A 20,580-nucleotide genomic window follows, 5' to 3' on the forward strand; every position below is an offset into this window, starting at 1 on the left:
AGAATATTTTGATTCTACGTTTAATACTCGATCTAATTCGGCATTAAGAAAGATGACCAAAATAACATTTTTTCGGCATCAAAACTGCAGCTTGGACTGCAGCACCATATGCTACTGCTTCATCTGGATTGATGCTTTTGCAGAGCTCCTTACCATTAAAAAAAAATCCGGCGATAGTTGTTGTATCTTTCGAATTCTAGCGGATCCACCGATAAGAACAATATCATCAATGATGTTATTGCCTATTTTAGCATCCTCCATACACTTCTTCAAAAGTTCTATACATTTTTTGAAAAGATCCATATTAATCTCCTCGAATTTGACTCTTCTAAATTTGGAGTAAAAATATGTTCCCTCATATAGGGAATCAATTTCAATGGTGGTTTCAGCAGTTGAAGAAAGTGTTCTCTTTGCTCGTTCACAAGAGGTTCTTAATCTTCTCAATGCTTTAGGGTTTTTGCTGATGTCCTTCTTGTGTCTCTTCTCAAACTTGTACAAAATAATTCACCATTCTATTGTCAAAATCTTCACCCCCAAGATACATCTCCAGCAGTAGCTCTCACTTCAAATAATATCATCTTTAATTTTAAGAATGGAAACATCAAATGTACCACCACCAAGCTCGAATATGAGGACATTTTTCCCACATGTGATATTGGCATTTTTGTCAAAAGACCATATGCTATTGCCGCAGCTGTTGGTTCATTGATGATCCGCATAAAGTTCATACCGACAATCATACCAGCGAAATAGATTCCGATGAATACTGGAAGTCCATACTTAATTAAGGTACGTAGATGATACGTGACGTCACGTAAGCAACAGAACGAGAAGCTAATACGTAGAAAAATGATAAAATTCGAATTCAAATTCAAAATGAGCGGCTTTATAAGTGAAAACGGCCGATACTGAACAGGACGGCGGGTGCATGTTAAAACTGGGCATGTACTTTGAAGTTTGAAAATAGAATCTCATCCTACTGCGGCTTTGAGACTTACGACAGTGAGACTCCTCCCTCTCTACGTAGACAAGTATTGATATCATGTTCTGATTCTGTATTTACAAAGGCACTTAATATTCGATCCTATTCTGGCATTAAGAACTAGATACGGTATCCACAATGTAACATTATTCCATTTTATATACAATGATAAGAAGCATTTCCAGTTGCCAAAGAAAGGGCTCTTAGACGATGGTTGATAATATGACATTTGAGGCATCCATCGAAAACGAGACTGGTATCAGATTACGCATATCACATTGGCAAGCAGAAGTGGACTCTTAACTGTGGACAAATGAACTCATGAACAAAACAAAAAAATTAGCCCTAGGTTTCAACTTTTTAACCAAAAACCAAACCTGAATTTTTGCAAAATAGGTAAGAGAAAACTCTAGGTTAACCAAAGATGCAGATTGAAGGGCACATTATTCTCAATTTGTGCTCACAAAAATGAAGAATCCACCCCCTAATTCGTGTGAAAATGGGATTGGAAAACCGAAAACCATTCTCAACAGTGCGACCTTCATGTACCCTATCCTTCTAATCATCTGAATAGAGGGCGATCAGATCAGAGAGCCAAGGATGCTCGACTAGGTTGAAAACAATTTCGAGATAGCAGTCTAGTTTCACGGCAAAATCAAACCCCATTTGGAAAAGTGCTAATCCAAGATACAAATTTAACTAGTTCCTAATCCAATTCAATGTTATAGGAAACCAAACCACCAAGAACACACAAGGGTAAGCATCACCAATTTGGCCCACAATCCATATCAGTCCAAACCAAGTATTCAATTATCTAACACATACATACAAGATCAACAAAAACAAGGAGAAGCAAACGAGGGAGCAATTTCAGAATAAATCCTATTTTTTATTTAAACATAGCATAGCTCAGTCAACACGATATATAAAAAAGTCTCAGATCAGAGCCACACGACATCCATGGCCAGAAATGGCCCCAATACTCAAACCCTAGACAGAGTTACGACCATGAACCATCTACTGACGACACCCAAATTTAAAAGCTCGAAATTTAAACACAAGAGAGACTGAAAAAAAAAAAAGAAAAAAAAAACAGGACGACGAGATCGCCGATCAGAAACGACACGTCGTCTAGCAGAGCTGGCCGCAGTCGGCGACGACAACAGGCTTGGCGGTCCTTCCAGAGCTGGAGCCGACCTTCTCGACGTTCTTAACGACGTCGAGGCCCTCGACGACCTGGCCGAACACGACGTGCTTGCCGTCGAGCCACTCAGTCTTGGCGGTGCAGATGAAGAACTGAGATCCGTTCGTCCCGGGGCCGGCATTCGCCATGGACAGGATTCCGGCGCCGGTGTGCTTCTTCACGAAGTTCTCGTCGGCGAACTTGGCGCCGTAGATCGACTCTCCTCCGGTGCCGTTTCCGGCGGTGAAGTCACCTCCCTGGCACATGAACCCGGGGATCACACGGTGGAACGACGACCCCTTGAAGTGGAGCGGCTTGCCGGAACGGCCGACGCCCTTCTCGCCGGTGCAGAGAGCGCGGAAGTTCTCGGCGGTGCGCGGGGTGGTGTCAGCGTAGAGCTCCATCACGATGCGGCCGGCCGGCTGGCCTCCGATCGTCATGTCGAAGAAGACCTTAGGGTTCTGAGCGGCCATGGATTCGAGGTTAGGGTTTGGTTTTCGGAGGAATTGGGGAAAATAGGGTTTGTGATTTGCGTGGACGAGGTCACGAGCTTTGAGGGGTTTATAAACAGAGACTTACGCGGTGAATATCTATGGGACACCGTTGGATGAGGACACGTGGGGGATCGGAGCGGGGGAGGAGGTAACTGTGGTTGGGTGTGGTTAACTGGGGTTGGGTTCTTGGGGACCCGGGTGTTAACTGGAGTGGGTATAGTGGGGAGTATATGCTATCGGATAGGGTTCTTGGACTTTTCGTGAAGAAGAGAGGGTGCGACGTCGTTTTGGGAGGGTTAAGGTTAACACGTGTCGCACATGTTGCGAAATAAAAAAGTGGAAGAGAAAAAGTTTGCCAATTTGACTGGTTTTACTGACACTGTGATAGAGACTAGGCTCCCAAGAGAGAGTAAAAGCCAAAAGATCTCGAATTCCGGATCATGCCCCAAATATATGATATCCATGGATCCACCAACCCATGGTTTGGATCCGTTTAGCGTGGGAAACAAAATAATTTATCGAAAAATAGAGATCCAGAGTATTGAAACATGGTCGATCAGAAGACGACCAATACTGACTAGAAATGAGATATTCTGAATTCTCGACTATCGGTCGGTTCATATCATTTAGCAACGAAAAATCGGCTACAAGGGTTTTGGGAGTTGTGGTTATGCAAGCCAATACTTATAGGGACTCAAACTCACTCAAATGCTAATGGCATCAATTTTTCAGGAATCCTAATTCAACGAAAACAAATTTCGAGAATCCGAATAATATAATGGTACATTGTCCCTGTAAAGATATTATAGGTCCCCCACTAAGATGGAAGCCAATGGTAGATACCTTTGGGAGAGAGGAGACGAAAAAGAAGCCGCACAACGACAACCATGAATGGCTAGGGTTCTCAGAAATCTTGTCCATCATAGAGTTCATAAAAATCGAAATTAAAATTCGAAAAGAATGGCGGAAAGAAATGTCACTGTTTTTATAAAGCATGTGGAACATTTCTAAAGCAAATCACTCGAGAGATACTGAGGAAGGAGATATATAAATTCTAATCTAGACTATGACAGATTAAATTAGCTTTCTTTTGTTACAAGGGAGGCCAGAGAGGAAGGTTAGGCAAAACTCTGGCCGTTTATACATCTGTTCTTGTGAACTCTCCTGCTTTCACCTATGCACACTAAGAATCTAAGAATTACCTCACAAAAAATCCTCCGCCTGTACCAATCCGGGATAGACAACCGACATTATCTGCTTCAAGGATTTCAGGGATGGTTTCAGGAAAGCATGTGTCTCCGTCGCTACAAAACAGCAGTGCAAAGGATAACATCACTTGTTAGATTCTAATCACCAGGTAACAGGAGATGTCATTGCAATAGGGTGTTTTTTTTGGTACCTTTTATTAACAGTTTAACTTCCTTCGTAAAATCTTCCACACGCCCTAGCACTGGTCTTATGCCACATATCTGGTGAACACAAAGTTCCAAGTACATCGCCATCTCCATTATTTGTAGCAGCAAACAACAGATAGACTGGACTTCGATTTGAATCTCCTTCATTCTGTTTGCTTCACACACTTCTGTAATGATGGCAATAGCTTGATCCTACATAAGAGATAACATATAGGATATCAAATTTTTGCATACTGAAACAAATCAAAGACAGAAACTGGGATATCCAAAGATGTTAATGATAAATAAATACTAAAATTAGTTGCTACCTGCAGGCCATGTAAGATCTCAGGCATCGGAAGCTCAGGAAAATGGTCAAGATCAACAAATCCCACCTCCTCAGCCCTTCTAGAAGCACACTCAGCTTGTAAACAGAGAAACTTCAATAGCAGAAAAGTAATTTTGTAGATCTGTAGGGCAATAGTGTCTGAGAAGTATGATTGAGAAATGAGACAACCGTTTGCAGTAGCTTGAGTTTTAATAGTCTGCCCTGTTGCTGTGATTGAGGCAGTCAATAATTTTGGTTTTGACACACAACAAAGTGGTGAAAGAGCAAACCACCCACTTTTACAGTTAACAAACGAGGCTTTCTTGCAACTATTGAATTCCTCTTTAAGGGTAGGAGGACATATGAGCGGGGCACTAAAACTGGAAGTTTCTCCAACACGTTGAGTTCCCCTGCTGATAAATGCTAAAAGATGTATACTTTTCTCTCTCAGCTGGGAATCCAATTCTTTCATGGCCTTGACCCATGAATTCCAATGTTTTGCCAGCACACACATTAGCATGAGAGTGTGCTCAATTTCTTTAAGATCAGTAAGAGAAGTTTGTCTCTGCTGTGCACGAGGTCTTTTCTTGTCGTGATCATCAGATGGGAAGTCTGGTGCACTGAGATAGTATGAAATCATATAAGCTTTCTCGAAAAAGAAGTACGGTATTACATTCTCCACAACATCAGAACAAGCAGTACTGTCTCCTAGAGACTGAACCATAGCTGTGATGACAGCTGAACCCAGTCCCCAAATTTGTTTTGGCTTTTCCATTATGTCAGATGAATTGGAAAGGCTATCAGTCATAGTTACTGAAGCAGACCTATCATCCAAGTACTCAGCGAACAAGAATCTAAGGGACGAGAGAAAACCATGATTAATAAGCATCTCTGCACCCTGCCTCACACGAGCAAGTGTCAAAAAGAACTTCATTATGATAGGCACAGACTCCAGTGACTTTTTATCTTGAAGCTTCAGAAACAGATGCTGAAGCTGGAGGTGATTCTGAATGATGGGAAACCAAGTGTTGGGAGTCAAGAAATTTCTCAATATCAAGTCCATAGTAGTAAGCGAGAGCCTGCAGTCCTCAGCACTAGCAAGGCGATTACAGAGAATCGGTAGCAGATGTAGACTCATATCAGATATTTTAGCCATGTCTTCAACAGATACCATATCTCTTTGCCCAACTAAATTTGAATGACAACTAAACTTCAATGCTGAGAGAACCAGCATGAGCAAGAGCTTGACTGTAGAGCTAACCACTGAAACTGATGACCCAGTAACTAATGGTTGGAAATCACTCAACACTTTAAGGCCAGCAGCAGATGATTTGAGCACACGAATGCAAACAGATGAAGGCAGGCTCTCATGTGCAGAAATCATAAGATACAGAAGCAATTCTGCTTGAGCTGCAAGGAAGTGAAAGATCTCTTCAGAGGCACCAAGTACTGGAGCCAATGATTCTACTGTATCAAGGAAATTTGTGCATATGTGATCTATGCATGGGAAAACTAGTTGATCAGAGATTTCTTGCACTTTACTCTTTGCCTCCAGTGACTGCAGCAGCATGTAAACAGGAATTAATTTCAAGAAAAAACAGGATGTTCAAAAGCAAACATAAGTAAACTCATTTTAAAGATAAACAGTAACATGCTCAAAACAAAAGAAACAGAAACTTGAAAGGCAAAATCATCTCATTAGTTATATAAAATAGATGCCTGAACCAAATGGTTAAACCTTATCATATATTTAACAAATATGAGCTCGCGATTGATTGTTGGACAAAGCAAATTACAGAAATCAATGTGTATATATATGGATATCTCGAAATTCTAGGGCTACCAGTGCATTCATAAACACCTTATTAGATGTGACATAGGTCACATTGTTATCATTTTTACCCGATATCACTACGACTGTCAAACATGGAAAAAAGTTTGATGTGAAACGTCAGGCCAACAGAAAAAAAAATTACGAACTCAAAGAACTCACGTAATCCAGGTAAACAGTTAGAATACTTCTTAATGCTCTAAGTGCGGAAAGCTTCGAGCTTGTTAGAAACACCATTGAGTTCACATGTTTCATGTGATGCAACATCGGTTCTGCAATTGCCTCCGACTCCTTCCACATTGAATAGCCCCAGAGATCTAATCCCAAATCAGCTCTTACACGTTTGATATCAAACAGGTACGCATCTTTGCCAGTTATGAAAAGATCACCATCATACTTCAGCTGGTAAGTTTGGAAAGTGTTGGAATCAATTAGGAACTGAGACAGTTCTTTAAACGATGCAGAACCAATTTCCCGGCCTTCTACCTCCCCTTGCAGATGATAATAAAGATCGCTGAGTATCAAATAATTTCGCTCCTTCTCTGCACTGGAGAAAGATAAATATAGAATTCATAAGACCGAAAGTACATGGCATGTGTTATCAAAAGAGTAACACGTGAAACAGAAAATAAAAGCCAAGAAAGTAAAAGGCATAGTAGCACACAACTATAATGTCCCTACATAGTTAATGCGCCAAAATTGTAGAATACAGACAAGTTCAAGGTCAATGGCAAAACATGTCACGGGGATGTCCAGTATAATGTCTAATAAAAGTGATCAGATGAGGTGTCCTTATGACAGAAAACAAATCATATGCTTGGTCTGAGGACCAATAAGAAAAAAAAAAACAGCATTAATGACCAGTTAATTGGCATAAAAATACGAACAAATGCCAGAGGTAGCAAGAACTACAGTTAATCATGTCATCCATGTGGTGCTTCTTTACATTAGAAAATGACTGAAACTGAAGTTACATTTCGAGGAAGGTGCACTCACAAGTGTATAGAAATTTTCTCAGTTTCAAGGCATCTATGAACATGAACAAATCATTTTTAAACAGACATCTTGATGTCTGGTTGACATACATATTTAAACTCCAATAAATATTAGCATAACAAACATATTACCTGTAACTACGCAGTGAATATTGAGCTAACAATTCAGAAAAAGCAGGATGGCTTCTCAGCTGCAAAGAAGGCAAAGAATAGTGTCGATCAAATGGTCAGTCTTGCAAACTTAAAATCACAATACTAGAAAAGTAACATAATAAGTTTAAGTTGATGAGCTAGTATTGAGTTTCATTCACTTTCTAAAAACAAATAAGTGATACAATCAAAAGAACATCACACCTTTTTTAAAAGGATGCGGGACTTCTCAAGTAAGGACACAGACAAACTTCCAGCATCACCCTGTGCTAATTTCACCATGACAAGGGCAGTGACTGAACCAGCAGCAACCTGCATATTGTAACTATGATTATTATATTTTAACTATTAAGTATAATATCACAAACATCAGATACATATTACGAGACTCTATAGCCCTTTTTATTAATGGATGTCATAAGCAACAAATTGAAGAGAGTAATATCGTTAAGTTACTATCTTACAACAACCACAAAAAAATACTTGTTTATTGGAATAGTTAACTTGAGCAGTATCAAAAATTTTGGAATGTAGGTAACATAAGGATGACCGACCAACAAATATTAGACGCCAAATTTTTATTACTTTGTGACTTCAAAGTGAAGACAAAAGTAGACACCAAAGCATTTATGATTTACAAGTTTCAGGTAAAATTATTATAACTTTGGAAAGAAAAATCACCTTTGCCCGCAAACTAAGACTGATGTCATATTCACTATGACTAAGCAACTTGGTCAGATGGCTCCAAACCGAGCTTCCACACCAGGCTGATAAAATAACCTCTAGATTTTCTCCTTTTGAATTGTCAGTCCTCACTAAATTCTGTATCTTGTCCTGTGATTCAGTCACTTGGTTTACAAGTGACTCTGCATGTAACAGTTTCTTCTGCAGGAACACATCATGTGCCATTATTTCCAATATTGAAGATTGACACTGATATCTGTATCCCAAATCTTCAGCTTCTGTTTCAGTTAAATTCTCAAAGGGAGGAGCTTCTACACTGATAGAACTCGACAAGTTCTTCCAGAAATTTTCAGAGCCTCGCATGCATTCCAAAATATCAGAATATTGAGCAGCATCTTCCCACAGAGCTCTTAAAAAGTTGAGAACATTCAGCAGCACACGAGGATTACTGCATATTCCAAAAAATTGAACGCAAAATTTCGGCTTTTTAGCAAAACAGACAATACTTAAAACTGCAATGTAATAATGGAAGGAAAAAGAACTGGAACAGACTACAACCGGAATATTTTATGACAGTGCGCACCTGTTGATAAGATCACTAGATCTTCTAATATGATACAACACTGCAACCACAACACTTGCCTTTTCATACTCAGATAACCTCGACAGAACTTCATTTGTTGGTAGCTTCACATCAGCAGCATTACTCGGCTGGACATCTTTACTCTCTTTGGTGGATAACACAGCAACAAGAAAAGCAGGCTGTATGGAAAAACATCAATAAGATAAAGCAATTGTGCTATAATAAATTAATTTCAAAGGGTGATAGACAGCTGATTGAGGAGGTAATGACTAGTGAACCAACCAATTTGGTCTGACACTTGTACAAATAATACTGTAAACATTAACATATAAAATGTTCACAGACCTGATATCGAGCAGCAGACGTGAGCAAATTGACTACAGCAACTAAGAGATCTTCATTTAATGCTGACTGCTCAAGTAATATGTCACTAACAGCATGCCTCAGATCTCCAATCTACCAACAGTGTAGAAAGGCAACAAGCAGATTTAGACGCTGTAGTTTATATGGATTAAGCTTACAAGAAATCAATAGAAGGAAATAATAATAATAATAATAATTATAATAATAATAATAATAATAATAATAAACATGAAACCTGTATATCATCTAGTCCAAAGCTGCTTCCAAACAAATGCGGCTGGATAATATCTGCACTCTTCAAGAACACTGACAAAACCCTAGCAGCACCAATTTGTATTTGCTGCACAGAAAACTTGAAATATTTAATGAAAACGATCAAGTAAAATTGTAAATTTGATTCCACACTCGCAGATTATCAACAAAGACAAAATGTACACCACTTGGAAGTTGGGACTAATTTGTGGTGATAATTAGGGCTTAAAACGACACATTTACCACATTATTGCTTGAACAGGCCTTCCATTAATTACATGCAAATAAAAATATATATACGGCCTTTTTATGTCATGGAGTGAAAAAGATTAACAATGTCATCATAACTATACAAAACAGCAGCAATTTTATATAGCAATTTCCCAAAAGAAAATAACTGGAAAAAGACAAGCAGATAGTTTATACTTCAGAAAGAAATAGCAATAATAGTTTCTACTTCAGAAAGAAATAGCAATAAAAACAACAAAGTAGAAGGCAGATTATAAAATCAATAAGCATTGAGAAAGGCCATACTGGATTGCGAGAATAAGATATCAACAATACAAGCGCTGCAACTATAGGGACAGGTTTTGTTGCTGAGGAGAAAACTGCTTGGTGAAAATTTTGAAGGCCGGAAGATGTATCCTGAAAATAAACAAAAGAGAACATCAGTTTTTTACAATGATAATGAAATATCTCTCACAGGTCCAAATGGCTGAATCTACAGAGACACTATGGGAAAAGAAAGATCCGAGATGTTGTTATATAGTTCAATGTGTATTTGATTGTCTTTATAGAAAAAAAAATAGATAAAAACACAATTCCAACATAAGTCATCACTATCTTACTTCCAAATGTACCTTGGAAAATTTGGAGAGCATGATGAAAAGAACTTCTAGAACAGAACATATAGCCAGCTGTAACCCTTCAATCTCTGTTAGCTCAACAAGACGACTGAAGTAAAGTCTCTACAGAAAAATATGTACCCATTATAGAACCAACCACATAGTTATAGTTTTAAATAACCAAATTAGATCATCAACATACATAAGGCCCACCTCTAATGTTTGTGGTGTTGTACAAACAATTTGAAAAAGAGTATAATGGATGGAAGAATCACAAAAAATTCTATCTAGGATGACTTCATCCAGATTTTCAGAGCATGAGGTTGATGTTAAACACCTTTTCAACACTTCAAGCACCTGAAACAGTGAAATTAAAATTAAAATTAACTTTCCAGGCATAATGCATATATGACTAGCTTTTAGTAGACATAAACTGCAAACACAAGCACTGTGATTCAGAACCAGAGACATGGATGCAAACAAAATTATGGATATAATCAACGTTGACAAGATTTGCGATTGAGGCTCATCATTTCCACTTTTCTTACAGATTAAATGAAACTAAAAACTACCACAACATGCAAGCAACCACTCGAACATGGCTTTAACAGATAATAGTCAAACTAACTTTAGTACCACAATTAATGCTTTCATCTAATAAGATATGGAATAATTATCTAATGAAGAAAATTAATAAGTAATCCACTGACTGCAAACATTTTTCAGGTCTGATCTTCATTCATACAATTGATATGAACCATATGCCTGATATACTTTCTTAACTGGTTGAGCTACATTAGGAAAAGAAGAAAAGCCAAAGGCTAGAAAGACAATTGACGCGAGATTCACAAGGTTTAAAAAAAAACGCTAGGCGGTAGCCGGGCGGACAATCACTGCCTAGCGCCTAGGCGGTTTTGAATTATTAAATATTTATTTATTTTTCTACATGTATTTAATACTATTTATATGATTAAAAATATATAATGAGTAAAAAAGTGCTCAATATTAATGTTCAAAAATCAAAATAGTCTCAACTCATCTAATGTTCATACCATAATATTAGAAATTTCAAATTTAGAACAAAAGGTAAATATTTTTTTACGATCACAAATGGCCTAACCCCCAAATCCAAAAAATTGAGATTAAAAAAAATTAAAAGTCAAACCACCTAGACCCGCCTAGGCGGCCGCCTAATCACCCGACCGCCATGGACAACCGAATAGCCTAAAAACACAACGGTGACCCGCCGCCTAGCGCCTAGGCGGCCGTTTTTTAGAACACTGGAGATTCATCATCCAAAAAAGCATAGCAAGCTAAAGGCCTGAATCTCATATAGTAAGGTGTATCAAAAAACAATGAACAGTTCCTCCAGTATACTCCTATTTGATTTTATTTGACCAGAAATGAGACCTTTAGAAGGGAAAGAATAAAAATGAGCTGTAGAAGAGGTACATAAGAAAAATTAGCCAAAGAGAGAATAAATAAGAAACAGAAAAAGGAAGGGGCAACAGCAGAACACCTGCAGGACCAACTGACTAAGGCATTGCCCGAAACAAATATAGCAGACGAATCCATACAATCCGACTCTTTCCTCACGTGTCAGGTGGCTTTTATTTTCTTTCCTTTCAATTTTCTTCAATGTTATATAACATATGTTATGTGGTGATAGGGAAGTCCTATGACATTTATCAGGACCACATCAGTACACAAAACGTTAATACTTTACGTTCTTTTCACTGAGTCTGTTTTCAGTTTCAACATAAATAAAGCTGTTGTGTCACAGTACGAACACAGAAGAAACCATGAGTTTTACCTTCAATGTTACTTTCCATCGGGTGTGCTTTAACTTGTATTTCCAGTACTCATGGTTAACGAGAACATACTGGAGAGAGAAAACAATTAAAGCCAATACACCATCATTCTTCACACCTGATTCCATGAACTGAAGAGTAAAGTCTAGCACTGCAAGGTTGGAAAATATATGGTGTCAAGAAAGCTTAAATAACAAAAAAAAAAATCATTAATCTCCTTTATTGTAAGCTAAACAAACAAAATGATGTGATGCAGAAAGCAGGTTGCAACAAAATGCAACTTAAGCAAACAAAAAAGATGAGCGAAAGGAATCATATAAAAGGTCTACTATAAAACGTACCTGATATAGTCAATGTGCAGTCACTATCATTATGTTCACAGTCAATTACAAGCATCTTCGCCGGCTTTCCAGAAAGTAACCATGATCCACTGATGAAGCAATAACAATTAAGTAAATATCAACTTTGACCCTAGCCTCGATGAGGCATCAACATTACCAACGCAGGCAAGAGAAAATAATAATAATAATAATAATAATAATAATAAACAAAATAATAAGGGTGATGCTATGAACACGCCCCTTTGTGCAATTAACACCACCTTTTCTTCAAATAACCTTTTGTAATTGGACATTAATTCATCACCATTCTCTTTGAAATGGGCAACAATAACAAGTCTTCCCAATTTAAGAAGTTACCTTGACGGAACATTGTCACCAATCTCAAACTCAAACATATTTGCTTTTAAGGCCACCTCAGCAACATGAGAAGGGGAACTGCCACAGTAGATACAAGTTAAGGACAGAGTATAATGACCTATGTCAAACACAACTCATGCAAAAATTGAGAGACTAGGGATACTATCCCAGGACAATATAGTCTAACAATGCACTTCATGTTGGAACAATTATGTGCCTCCAAACTAAGACTGCTGGCACCATAATTGATTTCTGAATCAAGACCTCACCCGAAAAGAAAGAGAACAGGGTATATAAGCTTTATGCAACCAGGATACAAATTCAAAACTAATCGAGTAAACTCAATCTCTCACTCACTCCCAGAGTTATGTTACTCCTTCATAAAGGCCTCAGCTAACACACACACTAAATACAGTATTTTCCCATAACACCCCCTTTTGAAAAAAATCAATAAGGGTGCAAGCACCAGAAGCAATAAGGTTTATTTAGAATTCCACATTTCTGAGGGTTTTACTTAGAAATTCAATTGAAGAATGCATGTATTTAATATACAGCTTAAACAGAACAAATATATGTATAAGTATATAGCTTGTTTACTGTGTTAAAGTAATCATCCAGTAGAGTGGGTTGGTTGGTTCAATACTTCAGTTGATTCTTTGTGGGATCCCATTTCAGGATGCAAGATTTTTCAGATTGGTACAGATACATGTATAAGTAGACAGCTTGATTGCCATGCCTATAGAAATTTGTTTACTACACCAGTAAAACGCAAAATACTTCCTCACATTTCTTTCGGTATCACTTATTGCTTTTACCTATAAAAAAGCAGGGTTCCATTTATTCAAAAATTAGCAGGACTGATGAAGGACAACCTGCTCTACAGTTTACTAAAGGATTGTGGAATTGAGATATAGGTATTACAAAAAGGATAGAACCAACACCAGTAGGGTTTCTAGGGCATCACACCTAATGGTAGGTTGCATCACACAAACCCAAAAGAAGCATAAACTTTCAAATTTCATAAACTTAATTTTGCCAGCAAAAGGCTATAAAGACCTCTATATAGAGAGAGGCTAAACCCTAGAACTTAAGAATCAAGGAATCCATAAGATTCCCTAATATTAAATCAAATCCTAATAAGGAGGAAATCATAAAACTTTCCAAAACTTGACCAAAAGATATTCTGCTCATATTGTCTATCAAGGACTAGAAGCAAGGCTGCGGATGACCCTTGGCCAAGATGGGGAAGGAATGTAGAGAATAATAATGATAAGTGCAATGGATATTTTTATGGTTATAGTTCTCCAGAACTATATATCACGAGGAGACTGTAAGTAAGACATTCAGACCCCTCAATGAAGCTAGACAGTGAAGTTACCATTTCAACATCTTTGCCAATATGTTTATAGCCACGGACATTAGAGCAGCACCACTACGAGTAGGGGATAACCTTCTGACTAGAGTGCTAATCATCTCAACCACCCTGGATGAAAAACAAATACACATGAGATGACATATTAAATAGACAGGAAAGAGAAAACAAAACCCACACGACCAAGAGCTTGCTTCATTACCACATGGTATTCTGCCCACTCATGCCAGTTGATTGGAAATGCAAAGAGCACCCAACATCCATCAAAGCAAAGCACACAGCCTAAATTTAAAACATAAGTAGGAAAGGGGACTGTTATTAAAATTAATTATATCCCATTTTTCAGTTCTGAATCCAAACATGCTCTAGCAACAAATAATGAAAATTTTTACCATGCTAAAGGTGACCATCCGGCTAAGCAGGTTGAGGATAAGAAGAACTTCTTCATTTCTTTTGAAATATACCTCTTGGGCCAAGCGCATGAGCAAAACTAGTACCCCAGATTGTGTATACTACAGAAAAGAGACATGACTTAGCACAAAAATAAATAGAGTTGGCAAGTAAAAGAAAAATCACAGCTGTGCTAGCAAATGCAAACGATGACAAACATTAACAAATAATTGCAAATTCTACCGGATACATGCATTTTGATGCTACAAAAGTAGATGATAATAGAGATAATGTTGCCAAAAACAAAGAACAGCTTCTTCATACTACATGAGAATGACCAACAACAATACATTAAAAAAAAAAAAAAGAGAGAGAAATACAACATTCTGAGAAAAGTGACCACATATTGATCCAGTAATAGTCAGTGAAATTCTGATATCTTCGCCATGTGCATATAAATTAACTGATAAAAGGCAATTAACAAAAATCAGTAAATGGTCAATTACCTCCCATCGAACAAGAGCAGTATTTTCATCAACTAATCTCAATATACGGCCACAGGTTTTACTGGGAATGACCAAACCTTCAAGTCCAGGGACGTGCAAAGGGTGGTTCGTCTCAACAATTTGAGAGATGTCATCCCTGAAGGAATTCGTTGCAATCTCAAACAAGGATGATATACCAACAGACTTATCTAGAAAGTTGTACCTGTTAACAGAACGAGCAAATTAACTAAAATACAACATCAAAATAACATAATATCAAACATTAAAATAGGAGGATAAAAGAGAAATACATAATCAATAATGAGCTAATCTTCGGCATTCATAGGGAATTAGGAGTGTCATTGAGAGAAAAGATCAAGACATCAAATTTCAAAAGCAAAATTCTTGGCAAAACCAGCAAAATCTTCAGCAGTATGATATATGTATAATTGTGTACATATGTATATATATATATATATACATACAGATTTTTTCAGCTCCGGAGGTCCGGATTCGGCCATTCCGGCCACCGGCAACGCGCAACGACAGCGCGGATGGTGCCAGCCGTGCTCCCCCCCCCCTCCAGGCGATCCCGTATGTGCTGGCCGGAGCTCCATCGGCGACCCACAGCGGCCGAAATGGCGAAGTTGCTGGAATCTGCCCAGAAACTTTTTTTTGCAGATTTTGGCCGCCGTGGGCCGCCAATGGAGCTCCGGCCGGCACAGCGCCGGGAGGTGGGTAGTGTGGCTGTCGTGGCACAAACGGAAAATCCGGACGGTCCGGAGCTCTGTAGCCAGACATTTGTGTGTGTGTGTGTGTGTGTGTATATATATATATATATATAGAAACACGGGCTCCCACAACGCCTGACTAGACAACTACATATTTTACCAAATAGTGCAGATGAACCCATCTTTTCACTGGACTCATATGTGATTTACAACTTCAGTCACCGCATCAGTATTTTTAAGCCTTTGATGCAAGACCAAACCAGACCAGATATTGAAAAATAAAATGTTCTAGATTAATTTACAAGAACCGTAGGTAATTTTATTCTCTCCATTTCTCATCAGTTTGCTACAAAATAACAGCAAGAAAAATTCTTCTATTGCTCCCTTTAAGTTTTATAGGCTTTCAAAACCCATCAAGTATGCCTATGTTTCACTGAGCTCCATATTAAATCAGAATTTCTCATGAGTTGGATAAATTCATGATGTAACTAAACAAAAAGTTTAAAGGCTACTCTGGAACCTGAGTGAAGTTGATCCAACACCCAAAGGGTGAACAGGTCTATAACTCTTGTTCAAAGAACATATCTTAACAGACTAAGAACAACCGTGAAAAATAAGTATACTCACACACATTCAGCAGGCCAGGTTCCTTCACAAAGTGATGATAAAAGGCGAACAAGCTCGACAGTCCTGAAAGGAAATTCACTCTCTATGCTGCAGAGAAGACACCGGATGGGACCATCAATAAAACTTCCTCGGTCCCAGAACTGGATGCAAAGAGACTCCTGCAATATTGAGGAACAAATGAGTGCTTATACACTAACAACAATAAGAATTATAAAACCTATTGATTAGAAAAACATGGGTTGTAAGATAAAAGCCACGTCCAGACCTCTCCCAGATAAACTTTGCAAAGGATATCCACTATTATCATTAGGGTTCCATCTTCCATCTGCACAATGGAAAAGGCAAAAGAAATCAGGAAATGCATCCAACAAAAGCTAACATCAATTTGAATTTTTGCACTATACATTTACCTGAAGATTGATCTCATAAGCTGCAATAAATGCAGAAATAACAGTTCTCAACACACTTCGAAAACCAGCAACAGGCCCCTAAAGAAAAAAGGAAAATATTAACACTTCAAAATGGACATGAAGAGGGAAAGACACCAAAGACAAATACTCAAAATGGCCTAAACAATGTATATCAAATCTACTTGAAACATCAGATAACATATCCCCAAGCCCTTCTAATGGGAAAAGCTGAAAAGGGAAAACCCAATGAAACCTCAAGATACTGGAACACCTAGAACAAATCACTGGACACTCAGACCTAAAATTAGAATAACTTACATCGGATTCCTTCAATACATCACTTTCAAGGATTTCTACGAAATAAGTCAAGGATGATGCCTCAAATGCTTGGCTAACATAACCAACATGATCAATCTCCTGAAATACAGGACAAAAATAAAGCCAGCAATCATTGATAATATTCAAATAACCTTGAAGATGAAGCAACATCTGCAAATAAGACATACCATTAGTGCATTGTTTTCTTCTTTGCCTGGAAGTGATGAAATCAGACATAGAAACACTGCCCATGCAAGAATTAATGGGCCCGCCCCTTTTGTTTCAAATGCATTCAATGTTGAAATTATTGCTTCAATCTCTTGGACATCAACCAAAGTAATAGCAGTTTGACCGTCCCTGCGATAGAAGTAATCTAACTTTTAGAGAAAGAAAATACAAAAGGGATGGAGTTAAAGAAAATGTAGATATGACCGTATGACAAAGTTATCAAGACTACCATATAAACCTGAATGATAGGTGACTAATTACAATTAAACTAACAAGGCTTAAAAGTCTTCATACTATATCATTTCTACTTGTTCATCATAGTCTCAACAATTCTAATCAAACCAGAAACGATGCCTTGTCATTTTAATTCTATCTAGAAGAAACAACTTCAAAGCATGCATATGTCTGCCTCACAAGTACAGAGTCCATCCCTTAGCTTCCCCAAGGGCATGTTCATACTTTGTGACATGAGCCAGGAAATAATACTGTCCTAGTGCAAAAACTGAGGTGTTCAAGTACCATATACATTTTTTTAATCAGTAAATAATTGATTTCATCCATGATATCTTACTTGGTAACATTAAACAATTAAATGCATCCAAAGTAGCAAAATACCTGAAAGGTACTTCATCATGGACCATTTTGAGAAGACTTTCCAGGTCCAGGGTTTCTATAAGAATTAGAAGAAGCTGAACTTTAGCTTGGTAAGAAGATCGCAGTGCTTCAGTAGATATTGCCAGCTTTTCAAAGTTAGAAGACCCAGATAAAATCCCCTATAACACAACGGTTGTGAGGAAGGATTCGGATTAGAGAATACTATATGAACAAATTCAGTATGAAAAAGAGAACAAGATACCTTATAGAGCAAGCACAATGCTTTCCATGTTCCACCATTACAAGTACAAAGTGACTCATAATAAGCAAGGAAAAGAATATCCAGAACCAAATTGTCTTCAATTAGTGTCTCCTCAGCCCACAAACTGAAAAGGTCAACATCCTATAAGGCATCCAGACAAGTTAACATCAGGACTTTAAACAAAATTATTTAATTTTTATTTTCTCACACAAAAGCATGGGTGTATGCGTATGCATATACACATTTGTGTACATGGGCGTGTAATCAAGGAACCATAAGACTAAGTAAAGTCAAAACAATTACATGAGAACCAAAAATATCAGCGCCAGCATTAGAACATACCATTTCTTCAGTGGGACTGGAAGAAAAAAGGTCTTGCAGCAGAGATATTAATTTCTTCTCCAGTCCATCAGAAACCAACTTCAGTGCTTCCTCCTTAATAGGACTTCCTTCTCCAGATTCAATTCCCAGAGACACTGTTGCATCCAACATCGAATAGTAAATACAAATTTCAAACATTGTCCAAAGTTCAGCTTCAGAAGTATCCATAATCTCCTAGATATTTTAGCTCTCATTAATGACTTACAAGCAAGCATGAGTATACTCTTGGTACACTTCAGCAAGCACTGCCGCTCAATATAATAGTAAATCAACACCTGCATGAGAGTAATAATCAGAATTACACTCTAAAAACAAATAAATACTGTTATAGCATTTCAACGATCCGGTAAAGCTAGACATTACGAGTGAGACACTAACCACATGAACAAAGTCGTGCCCTGCAGATTCAAGACCTACATTGTTATCCTTGAGAGACCTTTCCACTAGAATGTACGATTGCACCTCATCAAGACACTGAAATCAAAAAACCACAAACTAACTAACTCTCATCGCAACACGACAATCGACGACACAATCATAAGAAATCAAAAGCATAATTTCCACAGATTAATGCACAGAATATCCAAATTTCTACGAGATAAGCAACTATAAACACGAAATCAAAATCTCAAAGCTCACCAAGTAGGAGCTGATGGTGAGAGCCTTGTCTTTCAACTCAGGCTTGATATTCAGCAGGTGAGAGCCGACCTTGACGAGCTGCGAGTCCAAAGCGGCCTTTGATTTCTCACTCGGCGGCTTGAAGAGGCTCACTGTGTCGACGAACCAGGCGTGATTGGCCTTCAATTTCTTGACCTACGCAACACGGCGAAGCGAATTGAAGAGTGTGGAGATACAAATGTACAGAGAAGAGTGAGGGAAGGAGAGGTTAGGTTAGGGTTTTCTTACCAGATTGGGAGGGAGGTCGGAGGAGGAGGAGGAGGAGGAGAGAGGAGCGTTCTCGAGGTCGGTGAGTAGGAGAGAGAACGGATCCCACCAGAGAGAGGCGTCGACGGTGGCGGTGGTGGCGGCCATTGACGGAGGAGCTCGGAAAACCCCAGAGTGGGATTTATGAGTGAGTTTTGAGTTTTATTTCGCGCTTTTGGCGAAAATCTTTTTTGGTAAGGAAAATGAAATAGGGGACGTAGGAATTTTCAGCTGTTTGAAATGGGCCTAAGCTTGGGCTTGCATCTGTTTTTTCCCCAGTATTTTCTGGGAGGCTGTTTTTTCTGTAAGGAACGGTAGCTACATCATGGATAATTAGGGCATGTTCAGTAACGTTTTACAATAGTTTTTGTAAAATACTTTTATAAAATGAATAGGATGTTGGTATTTTTATAAACAATGAATCCCTTCGGTATAATTTTTTAGAGAAACTGTTTTACAAGCCCGCAACCATCTAGCATAAGTTGGTCGTATGACGTTATTACCTCTGGAATACAATCCACAAATTTCAACAACAAAAAAAAGATGTAATACAACCTTGTTGCAACTTTGAAAAATCAAGAACTTTTTACGAAACTTAAACCAAGTCTATAACTAAGGAAAAAAAAGGCCTAAAAATAATTGAAGGTACATATATTGGCCTCCATATAGTTGATGAAGATCCAAAGGTGTGGAGGACAAGTCATGAAGATTTGATATGCAAAAGGAGAATTGAAGTTGTTTCCTAATTGGACTAGGAAAAGATTATGGTTTGTTTTTCCTACCAAAGAAGTCTCCACCGATTTGATTATGGGTAGATTGATATATATTTGGGAATATATATTTAGTTAAATGGTGTTTGGGAATTGTTATAGAAAAGGATTCAAAATAAAAGGTGTATTCCATATTCATATGGATTTTTTCCTTTTCTATGTGAGATGTATTAGGAAGGGAAGTTAGGTTTAATTCCTAGGGTTAGGGAATATATGTGGTTGCTATATATATGATGTATATAGGCAGTAGGTGGTGTGGCCTCTAGGAGATACACGAACAAGAAAAAAAAAGAGGAGAAAGAAGGTGAAACCAAAGAGAAGAAAATTCACAAAAATGAGAGCTTAGTGCTAGGAGATCTGTGTGACTCCATTGAAGACCTTAGTGGCAACATCAACGTTCTTAGTGAGGTTGATCATCCGTGTGTCTACAACGATCTTAGTGAGGTTGTATCAACACGTGAAGCAACGGTCTTAGTGAGGTTGTTTCAATACTTG

General features: G+C 38.1%; 2 protein-coding genes and 1 pseudogene across 2 annotated transcripts; all 3 read right to left on the reverse strand.

Annotated features, from left to right (window-relative positions):
• Positions 1–43: 43 nt before the first annotated feature.
• Positions 44–1,044, reverse strand: LOC126782278 (heat shock cognate 70 kDa protein-like; annotated as a pseudogene).
• An 806-nt stretch (positions 1,045–1,850) lies between these two features.
• On the reverse strand, positions 1,851–2,704 carry LOC126785086 (peptidyl-prolyl cis-trans isomerase). The gene has a single exon (XM_050510673.1). The coding sequence runs from the start codon at positions 2,636–2,638 to the stop codon at positions 2,114–2,116; it is 525 nt and encodes a 174-aa protein (XP_050366630.1). The 5' UTR covers positions 2,639–2,704; the 3' UTR covers positions 1,851–2,113.
• An 835-nt stretch (positions 2,705–3,539) lies between these two features.
• Positions 3,540–19,469, reverse strand: LOC126785085 (uncharacterized). The gene is made up of 32 exons (XM_050510672.1): positions 19,298–19,469; positions 19,031–19,204; positions 18,770–18,865; positions 18,597–18,666; positions 18,353–18,486; positions 18,011–18,151; positions 17,770–17,927; positions 17,115–17,283; positions 16,927–17,025; positions 16,609–16,686; positions 16,464–16,523; positions 16,199–16,356; positions 14,862–15,063; positions 14,358–14,477; positions 14,168–14,247; positions 13,972–14,076; positions 12,594–12,671; positions 12,237–12,325; positions 11,898–12,046; positions 10,298–10,441; positions 10,100–10,207; positions 9,774–9,884; positions 9,223–9,327; positions 8,970–9,080; positions 8,625–8,803; positions 8,039–8,489; positions 7,562–7,669; positions 7,340–7,398; positions 6,375–6,759; positions 4,383–5,939; positions 4,059–4,266; positions 3,540–3,963 (listed from the first exon to the last, which is right to left on the reverse strand). The coding sequence occupies exons 1-32, from the start codon at positions 19,421–19,423 to the stop codon at positions 3,863–3,865; spliced, it is 5,913 nt and encodes a 1,970-aa protein (XP_050366629.1). The 5' UTR covers positions 19,424–19,469; the 3' UTR covers positions 3,540–3,862.
• Positions 19,470–20,580: the final 1,111 nt, after the last annotated feature.

This window comes from Argentina anserina, chromosome 2, assembly GCF_933775445.1.
Source record: "Argentina anserina chromosome 2, drPotAnse1.1, whole genome shotgun sequence".
Lineage (NCBI taxonomy): Eukaryota > Viridiplantae > Streptophyta > Magnoliopsida > Rosales > Rosaceae > Argentina > Argentina anserina.

Coding starts and splice junctions, on each gene's coding strand:
- LOC126785085 (XM_050510672.1), bottom strand. CDS start 19,423: ATGGCCGCCACCACCGCCACCGTCGACGCCTCTCTCTGGTGGGATCCG. Junction 9,885..10,099: donor TGCTCTCCAAATTTTCCAAG/GTACATTTGGAA, acceptor GTTTATTTTCAG/GATACATCTTCCGGCCTTCA. Junction 6,760..7,339: donor TATTCACTGCGTAGTTACAG/GTAATATGTTTG, acceptor ATCTTTCTCCAG/TGCAGAGAAGGAGCGAAATT.
- LOC126785086 (XM_050510673.1), bottom strand. CDS start 2,638: ATGGCCGCTCAGAACCCTAAGGTCTTCTTCGACATGACGATCGGAGGC.